The following is a 27,287-nucleotide window of genomic DNA, read 5'->3' as shown; positions in this document are numbered from 1 at the left end:
GCGGTGATTCTGGACCGTGCCGATTTGCTCGTCTCTCAGCTCTCCTGTTCGGTGGGTTCTGCAACCAGATCTGGCCCCCAGGCCGCTGCCGCTTTACCTTCGCTGGGCTCGGAACTGCAGTAACGAGTTGGTGGCGGGGTGGGAACAACCCGGGGCTGGTTGGGAAAGCTCTCGCTTTTGTTCTAGAGGTTTCCTTTCTGTTTGCACGCCTGTCTGTGGTAGAGCAACTTGCGTTTGTACTGTAGAGGCATTATTTAAAGGGAAACACCTTACAGAAGAATTTAGAAGGTGCATAGTGAGAATTGTCTGGTTTTCCTTAGTGTCCCACTAGGCAGCACTGGCTGCCCTCAGGTTCTCTACAGTCCAAGCTGGACTGGAATCTTGCTCCTCCTCTGCCTCTGCATCACCACACCCCTGGAAAACGTAAGGAGATATTTTATGTGTTGCTCCTCGGTATGGATACTGCTCGAAGCTTCCGCTTTCCAGGCAATTCTTAAGGACCTGGGACTTTTGATTGGAGGCTGAGCTGTTCTAGACAGGTTCTGTCGCTGGGAAGAAGGCAGTTTCGTGTGGGTGTGGGTCACTGGGGATAGGAGATTTTACGGTCCCCTGGAGCGACTCTTTCTTGAGCTCAGTCAGCATTAAGGCAGCCACTGCTAGTTTCAAACTTGTTCACAAGAACGGCAAACACCCTAAAGTATCAGTTTGATAATCCTGCTGCTGAGAGCCAGGCCTGGTGACCTGGGCCTAATCCCGACTCTAGGGAGGTTGAGTTAGGTTGAGTTAAGAGAGTCAGCCTAGGCTTTACACAGGCAGGGACTAAGTAAATCAAGGGCCGTCTTTAATTCTAGCACTTGGGAGGCAAGGGCAGGCAGGTCTCGTGAGTTCGAGGCCAGCCTGGTGTGCCACCCGAGTTCCAGAATAGCCAGGACTGTTACAAAGAGAAATCCTGTCTCAGAACGCCTACGACTAGTCTTTCCTATTGAAAGTGTGTAAACAGCTCCAGAACCTCCATTCAGGCTGTTGGCCCTGAATTAGAGGGAGGGAAACTGAAACTGTCTGTGCAGGAATTGTACGCCTGCCTTGGTTGGGACAGGAATTGTTTCCTCGGTGTTCTGGAGTAATTTTCTTTTCTCTCCAGGCATCTCTTTACTCCAGGAGGAAAAATGGCATCAGTAGCAGTGGATCCACAACCGGTATGGTTTTTAAGTACTCGTTTCTTGGCCCTTTTCTTTCTTGTGTGAGTAGTTACTATCCACTCCTCCGTGTTTGCAGAGCGTGGTGACGAGGGTGGCCAACCTGCCCTTGGTGAGCTCCACCTACGACCTGGTGTCCTCCGCTTATGTCAGTACAAAGGATCAGCACCCGTATTTGAGGTCAGTGTGTGAGATGGCAGAGAAGGGAGTGAGGACCGTGACCTCAGTGGCTGTGACAGGCGCACTGCCCATCATCCAGAAGCTGGAGCCACAGAGTGAGTTTAGATTTCTCTGTCACTTTTGAGCCCAAGGGAGTGGGTAGGGTGAGTTCTAAGGAACACCAGGAAGCCCTCAGGCCTTCCTGAAGCACTCCTCTTCCTGGAAACTGTCTGCTGACCTTCATTCACACAGATGGACTGCTTTGCAGCCATAACTGATCCTCACTTATCTTACTCTAAATAGAAACTTCCCAGCTTGGCATGGTGCTCAGCCCAGTCACCCCAGCACTGTGGAGGGAGGCGGAGAAATGTCAGTGGAAGGCCAGCCGTGGCTACATGGTGAACTCCAGGCTGCCTGGGCTGTATGGTGAAGGCAGGCAAATCTTTGTGTTCAAGCTCACCCTGGTCAACCTAGCAAAATCTACACTAGTCAGAGCTATGTAGCGAGAACTGTCTCAAGACAACAGACCCAAAAGAAAAGAAAAAGTAAATTTCCAAAATGCTTTTGTGTTAATAACTGAAATCACCAAGGCATCGTCCAAAGGGGTGAATGAACTGAGTTAACTTTCTCATACAGCATGTGCAAATTGAAAAACAAATCTTTATTACATTTTTATTGATTTTTGTGTGTCTGCACGTGTGTGTGTGTGTGTGTGTGTGTGTGTGTGTGTGTGTGTGTATGTGTGTGTGTGTAGATGCATGTCATGACAGTACTCAGAGAATACCAGGGGCATCTAATTCAGGTCACCAGCCTTGGCAGTCAGTGCCCTAACTCACTGAATTATCTTGCCTGCCCAAACTTTTCTTTACAAGACAAGGTTGCACATTGTAGCTTCTGCTGGCCTTGGGAACTCACTATGTAACTTTGCCCTCAAACTTAAGGGTATCCCTCTGCCTTAGCCTCTCAAATGGCTAGGGTTACATTGCTGAACTACATCATCAGTGTAAACCTTTTTACTTTTAATATTAACATTATTGAGATAAGAACACACACTGTACAGTTAATCTACTTAAGTTAAAACTGGCTGTACCTCAATGGAGGGTGCTTTCCTGGCATGTATGAGACCCTGGATTCAATCCCCAGAACTGCAAGCCGTGAGAGCAAGCTCATTTTCTTTAGCAGTCAGGACCCGCTTCCTTCCATCCCCTCAAGTTACTCTTTTTTTTTTTAAGATTTATTTATTTTGGTTACATGAGTACACTGTAGCTATCTTCAGACACACCAGAAGAGGGCATCGGATCCAATTACAGATGGTTGTGAGCCACCATGTGGTTGCTGGGAATTGAACTCAGGACCTCTGGAAAAGCAGTCAGTGCTCTTAACCACTGAGCCATCTCTCCAGCCCTCAAGTTACTCTTAAACCTATTTTGATATAAGATTATTTCTGGCCTTTGGTACAGTCAGTCATAAAAAAGCTTCTTTCACTTAGCATAGCGGTTTTCAGGGCTTATCTGTGATACAGCATTGTATGTACTTTGTAGCCATGGCAAGTGTTCATGTTGTATCTGTATTTAATCCCTTTTTATTGAAGAAGACTATCACATTGTATGGGTAGAACATATTTGTCTTAGGGTTACTTTTGCTATGATGAAACACTGTAAATCCAAAAACCACCGGAGGAGGAAAACGTTCATTTGGCTTACATATTCTGAATCATAGTCCATTAAGGGAAGCCAAGTCAGGAACTCAAACTGTGGGACCTGGAGGCAGAAGCTGACTCAGAGGCTGTGGGAGAGTGCTGCTTACTGGCTTGATTCTCACGACTTGCTCAGCTTGCTTATTCAACCCAGGGCCACCACATCAGGGGTGGCCCCACCCACTTTGGGCTGGTCACTCTCTAATCAATCACTAATTAAGACAATGACCTACTGGTTTGTGCTATCTTTTGGAGGCATTCTCTCAATTGAGGTTTCCCCCTGTCTGATGACTCTAGCTTGTGTTGACCTAAAAACTAGCCAGACAATGCTTCTCCCACTTGGGGTGTGTGTGTGTGTGTGTGTGTGTGTGTGTGTGTGTATATCTGTGCGTGAGTATGCTTGCATGTGTGTTGTGTGTGTGTAGACATGTGGAGGTGTGAGACTGATGCCTGGAACCTCCCTGAATCACTGTGACTTTTGAGGCAGAGTCTCTCAATCACAAATCAGAGCTCACTGACATGGCTACCCAAACTAGCCAGGCTGGCTCCGGATCTCCTGTTAATGCAGAGGCCATGATTGCAGATGACTTGTAATCCACATCATACAGACTCTGGGGGTCTGAACTCTGGTCTTCAAGCTTTTGTGCTTGAAGCACTTTTAATCAACAAGCTGTCTCCTCAGCCCCAACATGATCCATTCATCAGCATTTAGGTTGTGTCTACCTTGGGAAGGTGGTGAATGATGCTTCTGTGAACATATATATGCTCACCCCAGGTTTTGAGGGTAACAGTTCCAGTCTCCTTAGTATGTATTTTAGAGTGGAACTGCTGGATCTTTAATAACTGTTTAAATTTCAGAGGAACTTGGGCTTGGAGAGATAACTGAGGGTTAAGAGCACTGGCTGCTCTTCCAAACAACCTGGGTGAGATTTCCAGCACTCACATTTCCAGGGGACCCAGTGGCTTTTTTGGTATCCCACAGATACCAGGATTGTACACCTGGTACACAGACTTGCAAGCAAAACACCTAACCATGCACATCAAATGTTTTTCTTTAATTTTAGAGGAACTACCAGACTCTCCAAATCTCCAAAAGCAGGAATGAACTGCTTTTAACAAATATTTGCATCATTCTCCAAAGGGTAAATTAGGGCCTAGGATTATAAGGATCTTTTAAGACACAGTTATTCCAACGGCGCTAACTCCCTAATGAATTTGGTGTGGATTCTTGACCTGTTATCTTTAAGGGGAAGCTTGGACTGAAATCTGGGCTTCATTAAGAAGATCTAGGGTGGTACTGTTCACTGGTGAGATCCCAGAATGTATCTCTATGTACTGAGATAAATAGGGATTAACTCAGCATGGGCTACTTTATTTCCTGAGTGAAGGTTCAGTAGAAGGTTGCGTCACCTGTACTGTCGCTAACATTGGGGCCTTCTTCCTTAGCTGCTTTCCCTACACAACCCCTCATTTACCTGTCACTGGAAGAAAGTTGCCAGGAACCTACCAAATTTCTTCCTGTGAGAGCAAGAGAAACCAAGAAGTCAATATTGTGGCTCGAAGAAAAACAAAGCTGCATTCTTGTTATTTTCATAATAAGGCTAAATAAAGCCCTGAGGTGTTATCCGTGTGTTCATCCTGTACTTACAATGAGTGATCATTTTCCTGTCTGTGCCTCCTACAGTTGCAGTCGCCAATACCTATGCCTGCAAGGGGCTAGACAGGATGGAGGCAAGGCTGCCTATTCTGAACCAGCCAACATCTGAGGTGAGCTTGGGACAGTGTTGAGGCTTGCTACTTGGGATGTTTTCATGTTTGTTTTGTTAGCCCAGTCTCTGAGTGCCATAAACACACAAATACCTTCACCTCAAACTGCAGCTGGAGCTGGGTTTATTTATTTATTTATTTTTGGTTCTTTTTTTTGGAGCTGGGGACCGAACCCAGGGCCTTGCGATTCCTAGGCAAGCGCTCTACCACTGAGCTAAATCCCCAACCCCGAGCTGGGTTTATTTTGAAGGAGTAATGACTGCTCCCCGTCTTCCTCAGCTGCCGTTGGGGTGAGTCCAAGAAACAGAGATGAGCGGACTGCTTTTGGTTAGATTGCAGGCCGGTCTCTACCAGCTTGTAACTCTGCTCCGGCTGTGAAACTGCTTTTAAGTAACTGATTCCATATGGTGCTGGATGTGTATATATACAAACTGGGAGACATAGTTCTGTGCACTGCTGATAGGAACCACATGCGTATGCGACAGATAACCACTGCTGGCAAAAACAATTGGCTTTATCCGTCTTGGTGACTGTGCAGTTCAGATAATGCCCTAAAGTTTTCCTTCTGGTTAAGAATACAGCATTGCAAAAAAGGATCTCAGTTAGGGGGACATTGGGTTGTGCCTTTCACCATTTAAATAGGTAAGTTTAGTGTATAGCCTTTAGATACCTTTCTGTGTCTCTAAAATTTTCATTTGTGTTGCTTGAGGAATTATTTTCCATTTGGGGTATTTAAATTTTGATGAATGGTTGGTTAATATGGTGGTACATGACTTGAATCTCAGGGTTCTAGACAGAGACAAGCTATTCTCTGTGAGTTTAGGCTAGACTGGCCTACACAGTAAGACCCTTTTTCAAAGAAAAAAATCTGATGACTTATTTATAATATCTAGCATAACTTATATACAATGAACTTGTAGCTCATTCCTTGCCTAGTGTGTAGAGGGCTTAGTTTAATCTGCAAGACCACAAATATAGTCAACTTACTGTGTTTCAAACTAGATAAAAATTAGTTTGGGGTATTAAACTGAAAACTTCATAAATTGAGATCTTATTTAAAGAATTATTAATTAGTCAATTAATTTAATGTATGAATACACTGTAGCTGTCTTCAGACACACCAGAAGAGGGCATCGGATCCCATCACAGATGGTTGTGAGCCACCATGTGGTTGCTGGGAATTGAACTCAGGACCTGTGGAGGAGCAATCAGTGCTCATAACCGCCGAGCCATCTCTCCAGCCCAAATTGAGATCTTATTAAGAAGTGATTTTGAGGTGTTTGTGGCTATGTGCCACCCTCCCCTGTATCTCTTGCTGTCTTCTCTCCTTCCCTAGATTCTTCTCTTTAACTTAGACAAACCTATGTGCCAGTATTAGAGGGCCAAGTTCAACTTGGTCTGCGGTTTCCTTTCTGGACTGATGTGACTTCTGCATGAGCTATGTAAAGTTATATAATCTCACCAGGAGGTAATACGTTTCTGCTGTCTGTTGTTGTTGTTTGTTTGTTTTGAGAGACAGGGTTTCTTAGCTTAGGCTGCTCTTGAATTCCATTTGCAGATAAAGGTGACATTAAGCTTCTGATCCTCTTGCCTCTACCTCCCAAATGCTAGGGTCATGGGTTTGTAGGCTACCATGCCCACTTTCCATGGTGCCAGGCCTCAAACCCAGTGTTTCATGTTTAAATATTCTACTAACTGAGCTACATTCCCAGGCTATCACCCTTTTTTTCTCCCTCTACCTTTGCCTATTTGCAAATTGTAATGGTTTACTAGATTATTCTTTATCAGGAGAGCTGTTGATGATTCAACTCAGGGCTTTTTGTTTTACTTAGTTTTGAGTCATTGTCTCCTTGTGTAGCAGAACTGGAGCTGCAGCCTTAGCCTTTTGACTGATGGAATTATAGACATGAACCACCCACCCAGTAGTTTTGAAAAATACTCTATGTGATAGGCTGTGGTGACACACACTTCGAATCCCAGCATGGGGAGGCAGAAGCAGGTCTCTGTGGGTTCGTGGCCAGCCTGATCTATGGAGTGAGATCCAATACAACCAAGGCTACACAGAGAGACCCTGTCTCAAAAAAACAAAGCCAAATAAAATAACAACAAAAATCAAAAACAAAGGAAAAAACAAGATAAAGTTTTAAAAAATACTATATGTAAATTAACTTTTGGGGGTGGGGTGGTGAATGGGGTGTTGGTGCCACGGTGTATGTGTGTATTCAGAAGACATTGTGTGGAAGTTGGTTCTTTCCTCCCATCATGTGAACTCCAGGGGTAGAACTAAGGTCTTCAGGGTCTGTAGCACTTCATTCTGTCCCCTGGGCCATCTTGCTAGCCCTAAGAGAAATTCTTTTTTGTTCTTATTTTTGTTGTTTTTGAGACAGGGTTTCTTCCACATAGTCTTGGCTGTACACCAGGCTGGCCTCCTAGGTTTCTAATATTAATTATTATGAATGGGAAAGTTATGGTGTCACACACCTTTAATCCCAGCTTTAGGGAGGCAGAGGCAGGTGGATCTCTGTGAGTTCCAGGTCAGCCAGAGTACCTTGTAGTGAGATCCTGTCTCAAATAAGAACAACAAAAACAAAACAACTTGTCTGGACAAATTGATTATTTCATGTTTGTTCATTTCATTTATACTTAGGGATAGTCTGGTAGGACAAAGCAACCCGACAGAGACATTCAGCCTCATTAAGTCTTAATGCTATGTGTGCCCAAGACTGAGAATAAAAGAGCATGTCCAGGTCTGGAGAGATGGCTCAGTGGTTAAGAGCACTGACTGTTCTTCCAGAGGTCCTGAGTTCAATTCCCAGCAACCACATGGTGGCTCACAATCATCTGTAATGGGATCCGATGCCCTCTTCTGGTGTGTCTGAAGACAGTGACAGTGTACTTACATACATAAAATAAATAAATGAGAATATTTTTTAAAAGATCGTGTTCAGTGCACCTTTGACTATTTAGCTGTGTAGCCTTTGTAGAACCATGAGTGTGTATTTGCCCATATTTCTCATAAGCTGGCTTCTCTGTTTCTTTGCTTACAGATTGTTGCCAATGCCCGAGGTGCCGTAACTGGGGCAAAGGATGTAGTGACGACTACCATGGCTGGAGCCAAGGATTCTGTAGCCAGCACAGTCTCAGGGGTGGTGGATAAGACCAAAGGAGCAGTTACTGGCAGCGTGGAAAGGACCAAGTCTGTGGTCAATGGCGGCATCGATACGGTTTTGGGGGTGGTGCAGCTCATGAGCAGTGGAGTGGAAAATGCAATTAGCAAGTCGGAGCTGCTGGTAGACCAGTACTTGCCGCTCACTCAGAAGGAGCTCGGTAATGGTGCTTTTATGCTGAAGTTATGTTTGAGCCCTTTTCAAAAAGTTTGTTCATTTATTTAGAGGAAGGTCTCACTATGTATCTCTGGCCAGCCTGTAACTAGTAAAACAGACCAGGTTGGCCTTGAACTCACAGAGATCCATCTGTTTCTTCCTCTTGTGTACAGGGTTAAGTGTGTACCACCACGTCCGACCAAAAGCTACCATTAACCTTTAATTAATTAATCAATCAGTGAAATTATGTTTTACTTGTGTGTGGTGTGCATGCATGCCTTGATGTACATGTGGGGGTCAAAGGACAAGGTGCAGGAGCTGGTTCTATTCCTGCATATGTGTCTTAGTCACTGTTCTATTTCTGTGACAAAACACCATCATCAGGGCAACTTATAAAGGAAAACATTTCGTTGGACTTAGGGAGCAAAAGCATGTCAACAGGAACAGCTGAGAACTCACATCTTCATGATGTGAAGCTAGAGGTGGAGAGAGCACACTGGGAATGACACCCAAAACTGAACTGTCAAAACCTGCCCCTTGACTGACCTGCTCCATCAAGGCCACACCTCCTAATCCTTCCCACACAGTTCTAGCATCTGGGGACTAAGGATTCAACCAAAAGCTCCTGAGGGCCATTCTCTCTCTCTCTCTCTCTGCGCCTCTCTCCACTTAGCCATATTGCTGGCCTTTTAATTTTTTAATAAGATTTATTTATTTATTATATATAACTACACTGTAGCTGTCTTCAGACACACCAGAAGAGGGCACCAGATCTCATTACAGATGGTTGTGAGCCACCATGTGGTTGCTGGGAATTGAACTCAGGACCTCTGGAAGAGCAGTCGGGGATCTTAACCGCTGAGCCATCTCTCCAGCCCAGCTCCTCCCCTTTTAAGGATCTTACATAACTCAGGGTAGTCTTGAACTCACTCTGTAGCTGAGGATAACTTTGCTTCTTCTGTCACTACCTCCCGAGTACCATACTCTTTCTCCTTTATTTTTTTACTGAGCCAGGGTCTTATATAGCCCAGGTTGGCCTCAGACTCACTAGATACACGATGCTAGCTTTGAGCTTCTGACCTTGCCTTTATCTCTTAAGTGCTGGTATTACAGTATGTACATAGTAAGTTCCAGACCATCCAGGGTTGCATAGTGAACACATCCCCCCTCCCCAAAAAAAGGCAGGGTATTGAGGCTCATGCCTGTAATCCCAGCACTAGAGGAGCAGGTGCAGGTGGAGAATCAAGAATTAAAAACAAGGGACTAGAGAGATGGCTCAGTGGAAGAACTTGGGTTTGATTCCCAGGACCCACATGGGTACTTACAACTGTCTGGAACTATAGTTCCAGCACACATGCACATGATGCACAGATGTACATGCAGGGAAAACACTCATGCACACAGAATAAAAATAAATAATCTTTAAAAGTAGTTCTGAGGAATGGAGAGATGGCCCAGAGGTTAAGAACACTGGCTGCTTTTTCTACAGGTCCTGAGTTCAATTCCGGGCAACCACATGGTGGCTCACAACCTTCTATGAGATCTGGTGTCTTCTCCTAGTGTGCAGGCATATGTACAATTCAGAACTCTATGTACCTAATAAGTAAATCTTAAAAAAAAAGTTTTAAATGCTTAAAACCCATTTTTGATTGTATAGCAAGTTTGAGACCAGCCTTAGTGGTACTTAATTACCTCTACTTCTTATCTTATGTGCCAGGGTCCATGTTGCTAAGAAGTGTGTGTAGGTAGGAAGAAGCACATGTAAACATCTCTCTCTCTCTCTCTCTCTCTCTCTCTCTCTCTCTCTCTGTGTGTGTGTGTGTGTGTGTGTGTGTGTGTGTGTGTGTGTGTGTGTAACAAATGCTTCAGTGTGATCCACCTAACAGTGGGCGTGAAGGCGTGAACAGTCTTAGGAAATGAAGACATCTTTCTTAGGATTCCAACTGTGGAATTCTAAACAAAGGATCGGCTTTGTTTATCTTTTTCCTTTTCTTTCCCTCTGTTGTCAGAGATGGAAGCAAAAAAGGTGGAAGGATTTGATATGGTTCAGAAGCAAAGATACTATGAACGGCTGGAGTCCCTGTCTACCAAGATCTGCACCCGGGCCTATCATCAGGCTCTCGGCAGGATCAAAGACGCCAAACAAAAGGGCCAGGAGACCATTTCCCAGCTCCACTCCACTGTCCATCTGGTGAGTGCCGGTTCATTTTAAGGATAAGAGTAGATATAATTACGACACTGAAGAATTTCAGTACTGTATGTGAATAGCCCAGTAGGAATGTGGAGAGTGTAGATGACTCCAGAGAAGGAAATAAAGTCAGAACTTCAGGGCCCTCAGCCACCTCTGTCCTGTGGCATGAGCACAGTGTGGTGCAGTTTTCAATGATCCAGAGAAGGGGTTGCTGTTGTGAATGTCTGCGGGACCCCAACACTGAAAAGAACAACTTCTGTGGGCCTGGAGAGAGGGCTGAGTGGTTAAGAGCACTTTTTGCACTTGCAAAGGGCTCAGATGGGTTGCCCCACAGCACACAGCAGCTCAGACCACCTGCAACTCTAGTTCCGGGGATCCAACACCCTCTTCTGGCTTCTGAGGGCACCAGGCATGCATATTGTGCACATCCATGCATGCAGACATACACTCATACAAATAACATAGAAATAAGTAAGTCTTCTTTAAAAAAGAAGAAAAGGAAGAAAGAGAAAGAAAGAAAGAAAACACTTACTTTAATCTCAGCACTTGGGGAGGGAGAAGTATCCGTGATTGGGATATCTGTGTGTTCGAGGCCAGCCTGGTCTACATAGCAAGCTCAGTGGCAGTCAGGATTTAAGACTTTAATCTCAAAAAATCTAAATAAATAAAAACTCAGATATTTGTTAGATATTTGCCGTGTAAATAATTTATTCTCTTTATAGTTGCAAAAGATGGAAACAGTGCACAGCAAGTAGGGGCAGGTTTGTGGGGAATGCCACAATAGGTTATTGTGCAGCCATTAAAGAATGCCAAGGTGAAGAATGGCATGTACTGTACCGAATGGCAGTTTCTTCTAGGAAGAACAGGTGGCTGGTAACAAGGAAGGAGGCTGAATTCTTTTCCTCTTTTTTTTTTTTTTCTTTTGTTTGTTTTTGAGACAAGGTCTTGCTGTACAGTTCAGGCTGGCCCGGAACTTGAAACATAGACAGAGTTAGCTTCAAACTTGTAGCAGTTCTCCTGCCCCTGCCTCCCCCAATCCTGGGCTAACAGGCATCCACCACCATGCCTGGCCGCCTTCCTCCTTCACTTTCCCCTATGCCTTTTTCTTTTTTAAATTCTCTTTTACCCTTCATGCAAATATAAAGTCTAGTACAGGGGCTGGGGATTTAGCTCAGTGGTAGAACGCTTACCTAGGAAGCGAAAGGCCCTGGGTTCGGTCCCCAGCTCCGAAAAAATAAAAAATAAAAAAATAAAGTCTAGTATATCTTACCCTGCGCTCAGGAGACACATTTTGACGTCAGCGATGTCATAATCGCACAGACGCGGTAAAGAGCTGCTACTGCTTGGCTGGCCAGGAAGCCGATCAGTAAATGCAGCTCTTGTTCAACTCCGTGGCATCTGTTTTGCCTGCCCACACCACGAGCTGTAAGCAGATGAGACACAAGGACTAGTTGTGTTTGCTTGGTTTGTTTCATTAAAGATTGAATTCGCCAGGAAGAATGTGCACAGTGCTAACCAGAAAATTCAGGACAAGCTCTCTGTCTCATGGGTGGAGTGGAAGAGAATCGTCGGCTACGACGACACGGACGAGTCCCATTGTGCTGAGGTAAGATGATGGAGAGCCATTCACTACAGCGTCTGGAGAAGTCCTTACTACACTGTTTGCTTCAGTTCCCCCCATGAATCCTCTCAGAGTATATTTATGTCAGCTCACACTGGTGGCGCAGATGTAGAATACCAGCTACTTGGGACGCTGAGGCAGGAGGATGGCAGGTTCAAGTTGAGCCTGGGCTTATCTCCAAATAAAAAAATAGAGAGGGGCTGGTGAAATGGATATGCAGTTAAAGGCACCTGGGACTCAAGGTAGAAGGAGAGAAGCAACTCCCTCAGGGTCTCCTTTGACCTCTGCCTAAGTGCACATGGTAAAGGCAGTTTAAATATTATTTTTAAAAGTGACAGGACTGGGAATGTACCTCAGTGGTGCACAGTACCTGCCTTCAAATGGGTGAGTCGGGTGGCTTCTGGAAGAGACCAGGACGCAGTTGAGGACTGACGGTTAGTAAACCAGCGAAAGAGGAGCTGATATTCTAGAACTGGCTCAGTGTAACCATACAGAATGGTTCTCTGTGTCCCCAGGGGCAGTGTGCTGCTGAAATCAGCATACCGTAGCTTCCTATTGGAGAAGAGACTAAGTTAAACCAACAACAGCAAGTGTATGTCTTGATTGTCTGCTCTCTCCTGCTTGCCGTTCTTCAGTTTATGATGGTGACCTTTGCAGTCACGAGTTCAAATCTCCTCCTGAACTACTTTCCAGCTGTTAATTGGGCACATTAAACTCCAAGCATATGTTCCTAGCTGTGAAATATGATTAGTGCTGCTGCATACAGTATTGTTACTAAATCGTCAAAGGATTGGTTGGAGGGTTAGCTCAATGCCAGAGCATTCCTCCCTGAGGAAACCCAAGCAAATACCCAGGCATCAGAGAAGCTGCACGGGGAGGATGTCTGTATGGATACATAGCCAGCACACTGTCACTGGGCTAAATCGTTCATAGCGGCCATCAGATCCACTGCTAATTCTTGAGTTTGTTTTATTTTTAGCACATCGAGTCACATACTCTGTCTATGGCCCGCAACCTGACCCAGCAGCTCCACACTACATGCCAGACGCTCCTGTTCAACGTCCAAGGGTTACCACAGAACATTCAAGACCAGGCCAAACACTTGGGGGTGATGGCAGGTGACATCTACTCGGCGTTCCGCAATGTTACCTCCTTCAAGGAAGTGTCTGATGGCGTCCTCACTTCTAGCAAGGGGCAGCTGCAGAAAATGAAGGAGTCCTTAGATGAAGTTATGGATTACCTTGTTAACAACACGCCTCTCAACTGGCTGGTAGGTCCCTTTTATCCTCAGTCTACCGAGGTGGACAAGGCCAGCCTGAAGGTCCAGCAGTCTGAGCTCACAACTCAGTAAACCTGCTCTTGTCACCAGTGTATGATGTTGCTGACCAGGTGGCACCTTTTATTTTTTATTTTTTATTTTTTTGTATTGAAATTAACCTGATTAGATTAGAAAAGCAGCTAGTTTGAACAAAGGTCCTCATTATGGTCATTCACAGCTCACTTATGGTCGTGCCCCCGCTGGCCCTGACACATGAGTTCTTCTTACCCGGCTGGTATGTGGAGTGTGTTAGTTTTGTGAGGACCTCACCAGAACCTTAAAGCTCAGGTGCGCTTACAGTCTTGTCCATGGCCTTTGTGTTCTTATTGGCTGTAAACGTCTGTCTGTTCCGAATAAAGATTTGTTCATGCGGCCTCTGCTCTGAATGGGCATCTGCTCCTGTGTGGTCCGAGCAGGCTTCATCACTGTTTCCCTCAAGGCATGTTCTTGTGTGGCTTGAATTTAGTTTTTTTCCATGTGAAGAAATATCACCTTTGGACCCAATAAAATTCATAACAGGGTAGAGCGTTTTTATGTTGTTATGTTTGCTTTGTGTGTTGCTTTTATTGACCTGCTTGATCTGCATGACATTATTAAGCACATACATGAGTTCCAGTTGGCTTTTTGGGGAGTTCAGCATTAGAAGATGAAGTCCAATTGACGATTTCAAACAGATTCAAAGCTAGCATGAGGCCGAACGCATTGTTATTGCTACTCAGGGTGATGGGAGAAGATCACTTGAGCCCAAGAATTAGAGAGCAGCCTGGGCAGCAGTGAAGGCCCCATAGAAGGAGTAAAGGGTCAGGAAAAGGGCTCAACAGGTAAAGGTGCTTGCTGCCAAGCCTGATGACTGGGGTTCAAGACCCGTAAAGGCTGACTCTGAATGTGGTTCTCTGAGTTCCTTATGCACAATTGGGCACCCACAACACAGACACACACACAGGCCAGGGATAGTGTCACACACTTTTAATCCTTTAAGCACTCAGAAGGCAGAGGCAAGTGGATCTCTGGTCTACATATTGAGTTCTAAGGCAGCCAGGGCTACATAAGAGAGACCCTGTGTCAAAAACAAAACACAATAAAGATGTGGAATGTCTTTTAATTTTTTTAATGATTTATAAAAAGGGGGGACGGCAGCTGAAGAGATGGCTCAAGGGTTAAGAGCACCAGGTGGGTTCAGTTCCCAGCGTACATGTGACAGCCCACAGCTGTCACTCCAGGCCCAAGGGAATCCAACACACATGGTGCAAGACACACATGTAGGCAGAATACCCATTCACAAAAAGATAAAACTTAAAAGTAAAAATGACAGAAAAACAGGGCACTGTCTAAAAAAGCCAAAAGACGGTATATGTTATGTACATGTCTGATACCCATAAAGGTCAGGAGAAGACACTGGGTCCCCTGGTACTGGATCTATAATTATGAGCGGACACGTGGGTGCCGGGAGTCAAACCCTGGTCCCATGCAAGGGGAGCCAGAGCTCTCAACAGCTGGGCCTTCTCTCCACCCACCTCCAGGATTTTAAGCCAGTAGAAAGGTCTGTTCACAGCAGGCTGCTTTGCTGAAAAGGAACCCAAGGACAGGAAGTGAAGCAACTGGGGGGGGGTTGTATTACTTTCCAGAAAGACAGCAGATTTTTTTTTTTTTTTGACCAAGAGCTCAGTTAAAAAGTAAGTCAAAGTGAGATTGCCCAGTGTCCACTTTACCTGGATAACTGGCTGTGCTATTTCTGAGAGAGAAGACAACTTCAGTCATTGGTGATGTGGGCACCCATAGGATAACAGAAAAAAGTCCAAGGTTCCTGCCCCTTGGTCTCCAGGCTTCTCGTTCCTTTAAGCAGGACACAAGTCTCCTTATCACAGAGCTGCAGTCTTATCAAACTTCCAAAAATGCAAACGAACTCTAAGACTGTAGTTAAATCCTGGGTTCAATCCCTAACACCTCACAAGCTGCGTGTAAACACTCCTGGGATCCTAGCATTTTGGAGGAGCCGGCAGGAGGATTAGAAGTTCAAGATTATTGGTGGCTACATAGTGAGTCCAGAGACAGCCTGGACGACATGGAACTCTATCTCAAAAAAAATTTTTTTTTTAAGACAGCAGATTTGAAGGGCTGCAGAGATCTCTCTGGACAAGAACACTGGCTGCTCATGCAGAGGACCCTCTGCCTTCCATTTCTAGCACCTACATGAAGGCTCACATATACCATAGCCTGGTGCAGGGGAATCCGGTGCCCTCCCTTAGCAACTGTGGTCACTGCCTGCACACGGTACACATGCATACAGTCAAGCAAAATACTCCTATGCATAAAGTAAAAAGAATATTTTAAAAATAAAATGTTTTTGAAAAGAAAGCAGACTCTAGAGCCACACGCTCTGCCTATTATGCTAAGTGAGCAGCACTGCCCATCACTAGACCTAAGCTCGAAGGTTCTCTCAGCCCTAGCTCATGCCTTTCTATGAAAACAAGAAAGAGTAGCCAGATGGTGGTGGGACACCTCTTTAATCCTGCACTTGGGAGGCAGAGGCAGACAGATCTCTGAGTTCGAGGCTAGTCTTGTCAACAGAGTGTGTTCCAGAACAGGCAGGGCCACACAGAGAAACCCTGTCTACAAACAAGCAAGAAAGCAAACAAACAAACATAAATATAAAAACCTAAACAAAAATAGAAACAAAGAACCCCACGTCACCAAAACCATACACACATAGACACACACAAAACAAGGGAGAGCATGTAACTTTGCCCATGTCCTTGCAGAGGCTGGGACAGTTACAGATATGGTTTTAGGAAAAGCAGATGATTCATGGGTCTCTGCTTCTTAAATTTTTTTTCTTAGTTCAATTCAGTCATAATCTTTTTATTCTGTGCCCCAAAAGTATGTGTGTAGTTTATTTCAGTTGGTGGAAATATTTGTATTTGAGGGTGTAAAAATGGTTTTATGCTTATTGATTTGCTTTTGTGGGCGTATAGATGCCATTATGGGTGTGGAGAGGACAATTGTGAGAATCCATTTTCTCATAAACATGTGGTTTCCCCCCTCAAACTCAGGTCATCAGACTTGGCAGCAAGTGCCTTTACTCTTTGAGTCATCTCACTGGCCCCACAGTTTTTTGTGATGGGGACTTACTGTGTCACCAAGCTGGCCTAACTCCTGGACTCAAGCAATCCTTCTGGCTAGCCTTCAAAGTGCAGGGACTCTGGGTACTACACCTGGCTTGGAGCATTCGTATGCAATAAGGACACACATGCTTTTTCTTGTTGAGACTGGTCTTGCTACACAGCTCTGGATGCCTTCAGTCTCCCGAGGACTGAGATTATAGGCATGTGTCACAATGCTGGCTACTTAATTCTGAAAGTCTACTCTTGTGTTTCTACATTATAAGAGTTTCAGTGCCAATTCAATTGATTATGAAAAGGAGACAGGCTTGAAATTTCTACAGAAATTTCAAACAGAATACAGACTAGAGGTAGGTGTTGTGACTTCTTCTGTCTTAGTCCCTGCACTTGGGAGGCAGAGGTGGGCAGATCTCTGTGAGTTCAAGGCCAACCTGGTCTACAACGTGAGTTCTAGGACAGCCAAGGCTACACAAAACAATAAAGCCAGACAACAATGCAGGTCAGTTTTAGAAGAAGCCCCTGTTGCTTGTCATGACCTGTCTACACTAGTCGTGGTTTTGTCTGCCTGTGTCTTTGTTGAGAGAACTTTTTGCAAGAATGCTTCTCATTGTCTTTTCAGTATTTGGTGTCTTCAAATCTTGCAGCTTCATTGTGGTATAAACTGACAGAAAATTAGTTTTAACAGATTTCCTAACATGATATCTTACTTAACATAGTAGGTTAGTAAGTAATAACTATGTGGGCTCTGGTGTGGTCAGCCAGCCAGCCAGCCAGCCAGCCAGCAAACAAAGTCAAGAGATTATGGGGTGCTGTCCATTAGTCTTCATAGTTTTCTCATTTTTTAAAAACAGATTAATGATACCCTGATTGGTGAATGTGAAGTATTAAGGATGAGGATGTCTTTTAAAAAATTATTCTGGCTGGGTGTGAGGCGTATGCTTTTGATCCAGCATGGAGAGGCAGAGGCAGGTGGGTCTCTGAATTTGAGGCCAGTCTGGTTGGTCTGCATAGTGAGTTTCAGAACAGTCAGGGCTACACACAGAAACCCTGTCTCCCACCCCTAGCACCCCAGAAAGTTTAATTCAAAAGACAGAGTCTCTTATGTTACTCAGGCTAGGCTCAAACTCTTGGGCTCAAGAGGTCCTTTTGCCTTAGACTCCCCAAAAGCTCAGACTGTAGTAGACACAAACTACTACGTCCTTCTGTATGGTCTGAGGTTAACCACTCTAACCACCAGAAGTATGAGGACATCATCTATGGGACAATGACATGTCTTATCTCTAACTGACCAGCAGGTTAGTCCCTAATACCTGAATGAGATTAGGGAAAACACAAGTCCTTTGGTAGGACATTTCAGGTGCTGAGGACCTAGTGAAGTACAAAAAGAAATTGAATTTTGGGTTGTCCTCCATACCCCCTTAGAGTACTACTTACAGAGGAAGAAGGGGGAGTACAGATCTTTAAGAAGCAGAGTCTAATTGGGGCCTGGGAAAGCCAGTGTGGGAGGAGAGAAAGCTCTGGCCAGCTGGGCCTTTCTTGGCTTCCATAGGACCGGGCCAGTTAGATCTCAAATCTGATGCAGTTCCAGGAGAACTTGATACTGAGGTCTGTACCTGTGATGGTCTTGTGAGGTCTTTGACCCAGTCAGCCTAAGTATTTATCGCTGTGTCTCAGGGAAACCTTCAGCCTATAGGTATATACTTTCCAAAGAGGTTTTATGTGATACAGGATATTCTGCAACATTTTAAAATGTCTGTACGCTGAAGATCTTTCTTTCTCTTCTTGCTTCTTCTGATGCCAGCCTCTCACTGTGTCGTAATACAAGTTACTGAGTCAACTCTTTCTGAGGTTTCGGGGTAAGCTAGTCTCAAATTCACGGCAATCCTCCTGCCCTACTCTACTGAGTGCTAGGGTTATACTGGCCTTCCCAACCACTTTGGCAAGTCGAGGAGGCCTTTTAACTAAATTTACTGTCCACTTGGGGGTGTGCTCTAAGGAAGGGGTAGGGTTCCAGAGGAAAAGGGCAAATCGAAATCACACCCTCGGTTAGCGGTGAGGTGGTGAGAGGCAGGTCATCTGTGCATTGCTGAATTTGACAGGTAAGAATGATGCTTGGCACAATACATATTCAGAAAAGTATCAGCTGGGTGACCACTTGAAGGGACAGGAAGTCAGGGAGAAGAAAGGCGTTTATATTTCAGAGTGGGGTAGACAGTTAAGTGAAGTCTCTTTTTTCTTCTTTTCCTCTTTTCTTTTCTTTCCTTTATTCTTGATAAGGTTTTGCTAAGTAGCCCAGTCTCATTTTGAACTCAGTATGTACCAAACTTACTCTCCAATTTCCTCATTCTTTTAAGTGTTGGGACCAAGAGATGTGCCATTGTGTCCAGCGGAGAGTCCTCTCTCACACTTGCTTAAACTAGACCCTCAGACTAGAAGGAGAATAAGAAGAGGAAAAGCTTTGACTCTCACTCAAGAACCTAGTCTTCATAGAGAATGAACCTTTGAGACTTTTAGCTTGTTATTCATTTCATGAAAGTTCTACTGGAGTGAGCTAGATACAAGATACTGGGCCCTTATCATGAATACCTGTATTCTGGACTGATAGTGAAAAAAACAAAGTGCTTTGTACACTTACTGGGTAGAAACAATGTGAATACAAAAGCAGCTACCATACATATATGCACATACACACACACACACACACACACATATACATACATACATATATGTTTGAGTTCCTGATAGGATAAGGCGTAAACTCTGCCCTTGTGTCAAAATAAAGAACAGAAACTTTGATGCCCTTAGAAAAAGATTGTCAGTGAATATTTGATGACGTTCCAGTATAGAATGCCATCTATTCCTCACCCTTAGTGGTTGAGGCTACTAATTATTTTTCTCCTCCTCCCTCCCCCTCCCCTCTCTGTGTAGCCCTGACGATCCTGGAACTCACTTTGTAGACCAGACTGACCTTAAACTCAGAGATCTGATTGCCTCCTAAATGCTGGGATCAAAGGCATGTGCCACCACCGCCTGTCAAGGCTACAAGGCTACTAATTCTTACATGGTCTTTCTTTCTTTTTTTTTTTTTTTCCTTTTTTCTTTTTTTTTTTCAGAGCTGGGAACGGAACTCAGGGCCTTGCGCTTGCTAGGCAAGCGCTCTACCACTGAGCTAAATCCCCAACCCCTCTTACATGGTCTTTATTACAAAACTAACTTGCTAAAGATGACACTTTAGCCTAGGAAAGTATAGGAATTCCAGAGCAACAAACTGAGCAAAGTGAAAGAAAATGCTGACTTAGGCATTTCCTGTAACTGTAAGGGGGAAGAGGTCTGACAGCTCCTAGAGGTCAAAGTGAGAAAGGTAATGGACTGTGTCAACTGACATTTACAGAAGGCTGGCAAGCTCACATGGCGTGTGTGTGTGTGTGTGTGTGTGTGTGTGTGTGTGTGTGTGTGCATCAATGATGAGGTTTCTGATAAATGTCGGTGAGGAAATGGCTACCATTTAAATTATGTTTTTGGTTTTTGTTTGCTGCATACGTAGGAGTCAAGTTGCCAAGTCATGTGGCAGATGTTTACCGACTGGAAAAAAGGCCAGATTTTTCCAGAGTGGCTACCCCATTCCACTCGCATTCCATTCAAATGTGAAAGCCCTGACTTCTCAGTACTTCCTCGATACTTATTAACAGACTTTCAATTCTAGCCAATTATAGAATTACAACATTATAGGAGTAGATATTGGGGCTAGGGAGATTGCTCAGAGGCTAAAAGCACTGGCCACTTTTTCAGAGGTCCTGAGTTCAATTCCCAGCAACCACATGGTGGCTCACAACCATCTGTAATGGGATCTGATGCCCTCTTCTGGTGTCTGAAGTCCCCCACAGTGTACTCATCTTTTTAAAATAAATAAATTAAAAAAAAAAAAAAAAGGTAAGAGAAGATACTGAGACCTGGGAGTGGAGCTCAGTTTGTGGAGTGCCTGTCAAGCATGCAGTCAAGCCCTGGGTTCCATCTGTATCACTACATAAAATCAGGCGTGGTGACTCAGACCTGTAATACTAGCCCTCAGGAGGTAGAGGCAAGAGGATCAAAAACTCAAGACCATCCGTGGGTACATACCAGGTTCAAGTGCAGCCTAGGGCATGTGGGAGTATGTGAAAGAAGAAAGAAAGAAAAAGCAGACAGTGAGAAGTGTGGATCAAATACTTCTCTTTTCATTTTCAACTCTCCATAGAAGATGGGCATTGTGGTGCCTGCTTGTAGTCCTGATACTTGCAAGGTGGAGGCAGGGGCATCGGGATCTCAAGGCCAGCCTGGGCACCATGGGATCTTATCTAAAAACAAAACACAAAACTCTATTTAAACTAGAACCTGGGAAAAACTCAGCTGAGATAACTCCCTAGTGAACAATGGTCCGAGTGAGCTTTAGCATAGATAACAGTACCCCTCTGTCACTGGGCCTAGGACCACCTTGTCTGTCATTGTCCTCCCCTGTCCCCTCTGTGCCAGGAATTACCACTGGGGAGCTTGATAAGAAGATTCCTGGTCCCACACTTTTAAGTAGGTCTCGGTTTTCTTTTTGTTATTGTTGTCGTGGTTTGTTTTTTTGCTTTTTGTAGGTTTTTTGTTATTGTTTGTTTGTTTTGAGACAGAGTCTCTTTATGTAGGTCAGGCTATCCTGGAACTCTTTTTGTAGACAAGGCTGGTCTCAAACTCTTAGAGATCCATCTGCCTTCTGCCTCTCAAGTGCTGGAATGTTCTTTACTTTTAAAGAACATTCTTATGTGCTTCTAATACAGGTGATCCAATGACCATATTTTGAGGAACAAGGAAATAGAAAGTAAATGATTTTAATCTGAAACAGAACATAGAGTGATTTTATGTTATGTATATAGGTAACAGACAGTTATCTATAGTTCTTTTATAAAAAAAAACAAACAAACCAAGATCCTTAGTATAGGCTTTACAAAATATCTTATTTCTAGAGGTTCCTGGGCACAGGGCCTAGTGGTGCATGTTTCTCAATGCCAGCTACCCATAGTTCTGAGACAGGTCAAAACTGGCCTGGGTTACGAAGAGAGTTGAAGGCCAATATATTTGACATAGTGAGAAGTCTCCTCAAAAACAAAAAACAAACAAACAAAAAACCCAGAAAACTAAGAAGGCCTGTTGATACAGAGTAGCACGGGGAACCACAAGGGAGCTTTGCAGCTGGAGAGGCAGCTTTAGTGGTAATGTGTTTGTCTGGTATCTGCAAGATCATGGCTTCAGTGCCTTGCACAGGGAAGAATAGAGCAAAATAAAGTACTCAAATGGATAAGACACAGAGGAGTGGACATTGGTTAGGTGATTAACAGTAGATAACAATAATCACTGTAACCTGCACCCTATCCTAAGGATGCTAACTTCCTCAGACTTGTTAAGACAAGAGCAGACCACTGCATCGCTCTACAGAGCGTCCCACTTGGGGCGAGTGAGGGGGGCAGTTGGGTGTGTGCCAGCCCACTCAGCTGTTCCTCATTGTTCAGTATAGGCAAAGCGAATGAAGCTGGACTGGATGCCCCAGGTCCTCTGGGAGGCGAGCACACCCTCAGGCTCACAGTCGGCACTGTGCGCGCAGCTTTATCAGCAGTTTAAATCCCTACAGATAGCGTTTCCATTCCTCAGCTGCCTCTTGTATTATCCAGGACCCAGGGCCACTCACTGCTCATCCTTTATGAAAAGGAGAAAAAAGACTCCATATCCTTAAAATGTTTAGTGCCATCTTGTGGAAGTTTGCCATAATATGTGAATTCATGACATGTATCGTGTGAATGGTGCCCCCTAGAGGATTTCATGGTGAACAGCCTGAAAACCCCACGGTATCTCTGGCTCAGGATATTCTGGTTTTCATGAGAGAACGAATATCTGGCTTTCTGTCCTTGGGGAATGTCTATGGCTACGTCATTGGTGTCGCACTGTGCATGCCATACTGGCTCCACCCTCCTCCTTGATAGGCACCTTTTCAGCAAAAACACTTCTGACAGTCCTGCTTTAGCAGTACATGACTGCTTGTTCACGTTAGTAAGACAAGTATTTATTTTCTAATGCTGGGAAATGATTTGTGAAGCATTTCCCAAAGCCCTGAAAAGGTGGCAGGCAAGATCCCCAACCTCGAACTTAAACTCACCATAGATGATAGACTATGGCTACTTTTAGCCGCTCCTTCCCTCTCCCATTTCCTTCATAGCAACCAGGTTATCAGAGAGTTGGAGACAGCCTAATAGTGTAAAGGAACTTGCACACTGATCTGATTATGTGGAAGGCAAATTGTTCATATGGCATTCCTAAACGGTTCCAAGGGTGTGTGTGTGTGTGTGTGTGTGTGTGTGTGTGTGTGTGTTGGTGGAGGAGGTTATCTTGTTGGCTTTAGGGACTGGAACTCTGCAAGTGGGACCTCCAACACTTTCAGAGAATCTTCAGAGAGTTGGTGTGTAGGTCACTAGAGTTTATTGGTCCCCTTCCACAAGTGAGTGCACCCCGACTTCATTCTTCACCTGGTAAGTTGGATACTTCAGATGAAGAGTCAGGTTGAAAAGAACTAAGGAGCACAGTGGGGACTTGGTCCAATGCCTTACTGATGTCAAAGTGCAGATAGATATAGATATAAATATATAATAGAGATATAGAACTATAGAGATAGGTGGAAATATAGATTTATAGATATAGATACAGACATAGAGTTCCATTCTAGCACTCTAACTCTCTGGCAGGAGAAAACAGCAACTGGCTTTCTGGTTTGGTGACTAGAAAATTCCTCTGTTTATATCTTTTGTGCTATAGCTTCATGGTCTATTTTATATTTAGTAGAAATAAATATAGTGCGCCAGGCACCATGGCTCATGCCAAAGATTTCTAAGGCCGAGGCAGGAGGAACTGCCACAAGTTCAGGCATATTCTGGGCTATGGGGGGGGTCACAAAAATACATGTACACAAACATTATGTTATGATACAGATCTAGTAAGAGGGAACTATAATGAATGGGTATTGAAGGCACATGGTGTGGTAGATGTTAAATACACTCATTAACAAGGGCCCAGGGAAGAAGCTAACAAAGTATATCTTTTGACCTAAAACAGGCTAACATGATAGTTGGCTTTTCTGGCTTATTTTCCGAATCAATTTTCGTAACACTGCTGGGCTCTGTGGATCTCAGGTTGATAAAGTCTTTGCAAAGTGAACCCAGGAGCTGGGGTTCTTACTGTGCCAACAGGAAACTTAAGGAGTACATTAGTGAGAACGGATCTCTCAGCTCCTGAGTCCTTAGGGAGAAGTCCGGTGAAGGACACAGAGAGAAAAAGGCCTGGTGAATAAATGAAGACTTTCCTTGTTCCCATGCCTCTCATTTCCCCCTTATTGTTAGGGAATAAAATATAGCAAACACCAAGTTTACCATGCTGGGGATGGGGAGATGGCCGAGTTAGTAAAGTGCCTGCTGGATTTGGACCACTGGCACCCATATTTAAACCTGGAGCTGCGGTGTGGTCCCACTGTTGGTAGGGTGGGTAGAACTACAGAATAGGCCTGGGACTCATGGCCAGCCAACCTAGGGGAGTCATGATGTCTCAGCTCAGTGAGAGACTCTGCCTCAAAAATACAGTGAAGAGTGTTTGAGGAAGACACATTAAATCAACCTTTGGGCTTAAGCGTGGGCCCTTGTCTACCCATGCCCACATGCCACACAAACATTTTTATTTTGATCATTCTGAGGCAGGATTCTGTTAAAAGTATCTCTGTCGTGATTCAGTGTAACTCAAGCTGGTTAGCTTTTTAGTTTTTCAGATCTTGTCTGGTTTTAAACTTGCCCTGTAACTGAGACTGATCTTGATCTTCTAGCCCCATTTTTTTTCTCCATCTTTATGAAATTGGGTATTTCTTATTTACATTTCAATTGTTATTACCTTTCCAGGTTTCCAGGCCAACATCCCCTTAACCCCTACCCCTCCCCTTCTATTTGGGTGTTCCCCTCCCCATCCTCCCCCCATTACCGCCCTCCCCCTCAACAATCACGTTCACTGGGGGTTCAGTCTTGGCAGGACCAAGGGCTTCCCTTTCCACTGGTGCTCTTACTAGGCTATTCATTGCTACCTATGCAGTTGGAGCCCAGGGTCAGTCCATGTATAGTCTTTAGGTAGTGGCTTAGTCCCTGGAAGCTCTGGTTGAGTGGCATTGTTGTACATGTGGGGTCTCGAGCTCCTTCAAGCTCTTCCAGTCCTTTCTCTGAATCCTTCAATGGGGGTCCCGTTCTCAGTTCAGTGGTTTGCTGCTGGCATTCGCCTATGTATTTGCTGTATTCTGGCTGTGACTCTCAGGAAAGATCTACATCTGGTTCCTGTCAGCCTGCACTTCTTTGCTTCATCCATCTTATCTAGTTTGGTGGCTGTATATGTATGGGCCACATGTGGCTAGTCCCACTTTCTACATGCTGAGATTACAGATGTCAGCCACATGTCTGGCTCATTTAAGCCATGATTTTGATATGTAACTCAGTAATATTAAATATGGTCACAATGTAGTCCAACTATCACCATCATTCACTACAGAGACTTTTCTCGTTCATGTAAAATATCTTGTCCATTTATGCTACAGGTTAAATCATTAACTCCTTAGTCCATTTCCTCATTTCTGCCTCCCTCCCCCCCTTTTTAAGAGGTTTTTGTTGTTGTTGTTAGTTGTTTTGGCTATTAGGACATTAGCTTTCCTATTATTATTATTATCATCATCATTATTTCTGTAATAGTCCAGTCTACACTATAGCTCCTTTTTAACCTTCCTGTGTGCTGGAGGTGAAACCCAGGGCCTGTGAGCTTGCTCAGCACAAGCCTTACCAGTGATCTACACCTCTGGCCCCTTTCGATGACTGTTTCAAAGTTTCATTTGAGGAAAGTTCTCTCTGTGTAGCCCAATCTGGCTTTAAGCTTACCATTGTCTTGGCCTCTGCCTCCTGAGTGCTGTATATCAAAACTAGAAAACAATCTGCTATTTCAGTTCCTAGGCAAGTCCTACAAAAGGTAAACTATTGTTATTTAAAAAAAAGGATAGTAACTCGAATTGCTCTATTTTGTTTTATATTTTTTGAGAGTGTCTCACTACATAGGCTGGCTGGCCTGAACTTGCAGAGGTCTGTCTGCTTCCGAATCTGGAGTGCTGGGATGACAGATGAGCGCCTGGCACAGCAGGGAAACCTTTTATAGAGTCTGCTCCAGCGGCCATGAACCAGTAAAGGAGAGTTTCAGGCTGCTATGGCAGCACCTGTCTGTATTCAAAGCACTCCAAGGGTGGAGGCACGAGGAGCTGCTTTGGATCCAAAAGTTCACTTACTTGCTAACTGCCTGTTCTTTTGACCTTAGTCATCACCAGGAAGAGACTGCTTGTTCTAACATCTGAGGTTCTTCTTTTACAGATGCTTGATTTCTCTGCTTTTGACTCGACATCTGACACTGATGAAGTTCCTGATATTATTCCTTTGGAAGAAGACTGAACCCAATGATCACACACAGCTTTGTCCTCTTAAGGCAAAAGACTACCCAACCAACACAAGGAAAGACTTTATTTTATTCAACACATAATACGTATCTTTTTTTTTAAATATTTGCATCTGTTTTATTCCTGTGGCTTTATTAATCTACTCCTTTTTGGCTGCTTGATCTTAGTTGTAAATGACGTGAACATTTGTAAGAGAACTTGTTCTGCGTCATGTATCATTTTATACAATTCTTTAATGTTTAACTGCTGAAATCCCTTTGTAATAATATTTAGCTGTAGGCCAGTGAGATGGCTTAATGGGTAAAGGTGCCAAGCCTGACGATCTGAGTTTGACTCTTTAGGACCCATGTGATGAAGTGACTTTCTCAAACTGTTCTCTCTCTACACACACACACACACACACACACACACACACAAACGTGTAATAAAAATACAAAAATTGGGTAGCATAAAATTTGACCAGAAAGTCTTTTTTTTAAAAAACTGAACATCATTTGCTATTTTCTGTTGTTTTGTTTTTTTGTTTTTTTGAAAGCTATATTTACTTATTTTATGTATGTGAGTACACTGTTGCTGTCTTCAGACACACCAGAAGATGGCATTGAATCCCATTACAGATGGTTGTGAGCCACCATGTGGTTGCTCAGAATTGAACTCAGGACCTCTGGAAGAGCAGTCAGAGATGGATCGCTGAGCCATCTCTCCAGCCCTATTTTCTGTTTCTTAGGACATTCTTTTGTTTTCCTTTTTTGATTTTTGAAACAGGGCTTCCCTATGTAGCACTGGGTGTCCTGGAACTCACTACTTAGATCAGGCTAGCCTCACACTCAGAGGTTCTCCTGCCTCTGCCTCCTGAGTGCTGGGATTATAGTCATGCACCACCACATCTAGCATGAAATGGTTAAAAGTATGACTCTATGGCCTTCTAAGTCACATGGCTTGGGGGATATAATTTACAAAAAGGTTTAAAGATCATGAGAAGTTTAAAAATTAAGTAAAAAACATTAGAGCTGCTTTACTTCTTTTTTCTTATCTTGAAAAATTTCCAGCTGGGCCTGGTGTTGCATGTCTTCAGTCCCAGAACTCTGAAGGTTTTGGGGGGTAGAAGGCAGGAGGGTCAGAGTCCAAGGCCAGCCTCTGCTACATAGTGAATGTGGGACCATCCTATGCTACAGGAGTCCCTGTCTCAAGAAAGATAACAAAATTATTGCACATGAAATTGTAAAGTGGTTTTTTTTTTTTTGAAGGGCATTGTTTAGGTTTGAGGGCAGCAAAAGAATGCTAATGTAGTTAAATTCAAGGCCACAGTCGAGTTCTACATGGCTAGGGATCCATAATGAGATGGTATCTCAACAAACCCAAAACCCTTCA

The 27,287-nt window shown here is 44.1% G+C and overlaps 1 protein-coding gene across 14 annotated transcripts; it reads left to right on the top strand.

The window, feature by feature from the left end:
- Positions 1–26,370, top strand: Plin2 (perilipin 2). Of its 14 annotated transcripts, none has more exon segments than NM_001400554.1 (9): positions 1–51; positions 1,142–1,196; positions 1,276–1,471; positions 4,736–4,818; positions 7,866–8,145; positions 10,151–10,332; positions 11,831–11,938; positions 12,933–13,223; positions 25,834–26,370. In NM_001400554.1, coding segments are annotated over 8 exon segments (1,248 nt in total). In that variant the 5' UTR covers positions 1–51; positions 1,142–1,166; the 3' UTR covers positions 25,912–26,370.
- Positions 26,371–27,287: the final 917 nt, after the last annotated feature.

Source organism: Rattus norvegicus, chromosome 5 (genome assembly GCF_021556685.1).
Source record: "Rattus norvegicus strain SHRSP/BbbUtx chromosome 5, alternate assembly SHRSP_T2T, whole genome shotgun sequence".
Classification (NCBI taxonomy): domain Eukaryota; kingdom Metazoa; phylum Chordata; class Mammalia; order Rodentia; family Muridae; genus Rattus; species Rattus norvegicus.
The sequence above is the reverse complement of the archived record's forward strand: the minus strand, read 5'-3'. Positions and strand labels throughout refer to the sequence as shown.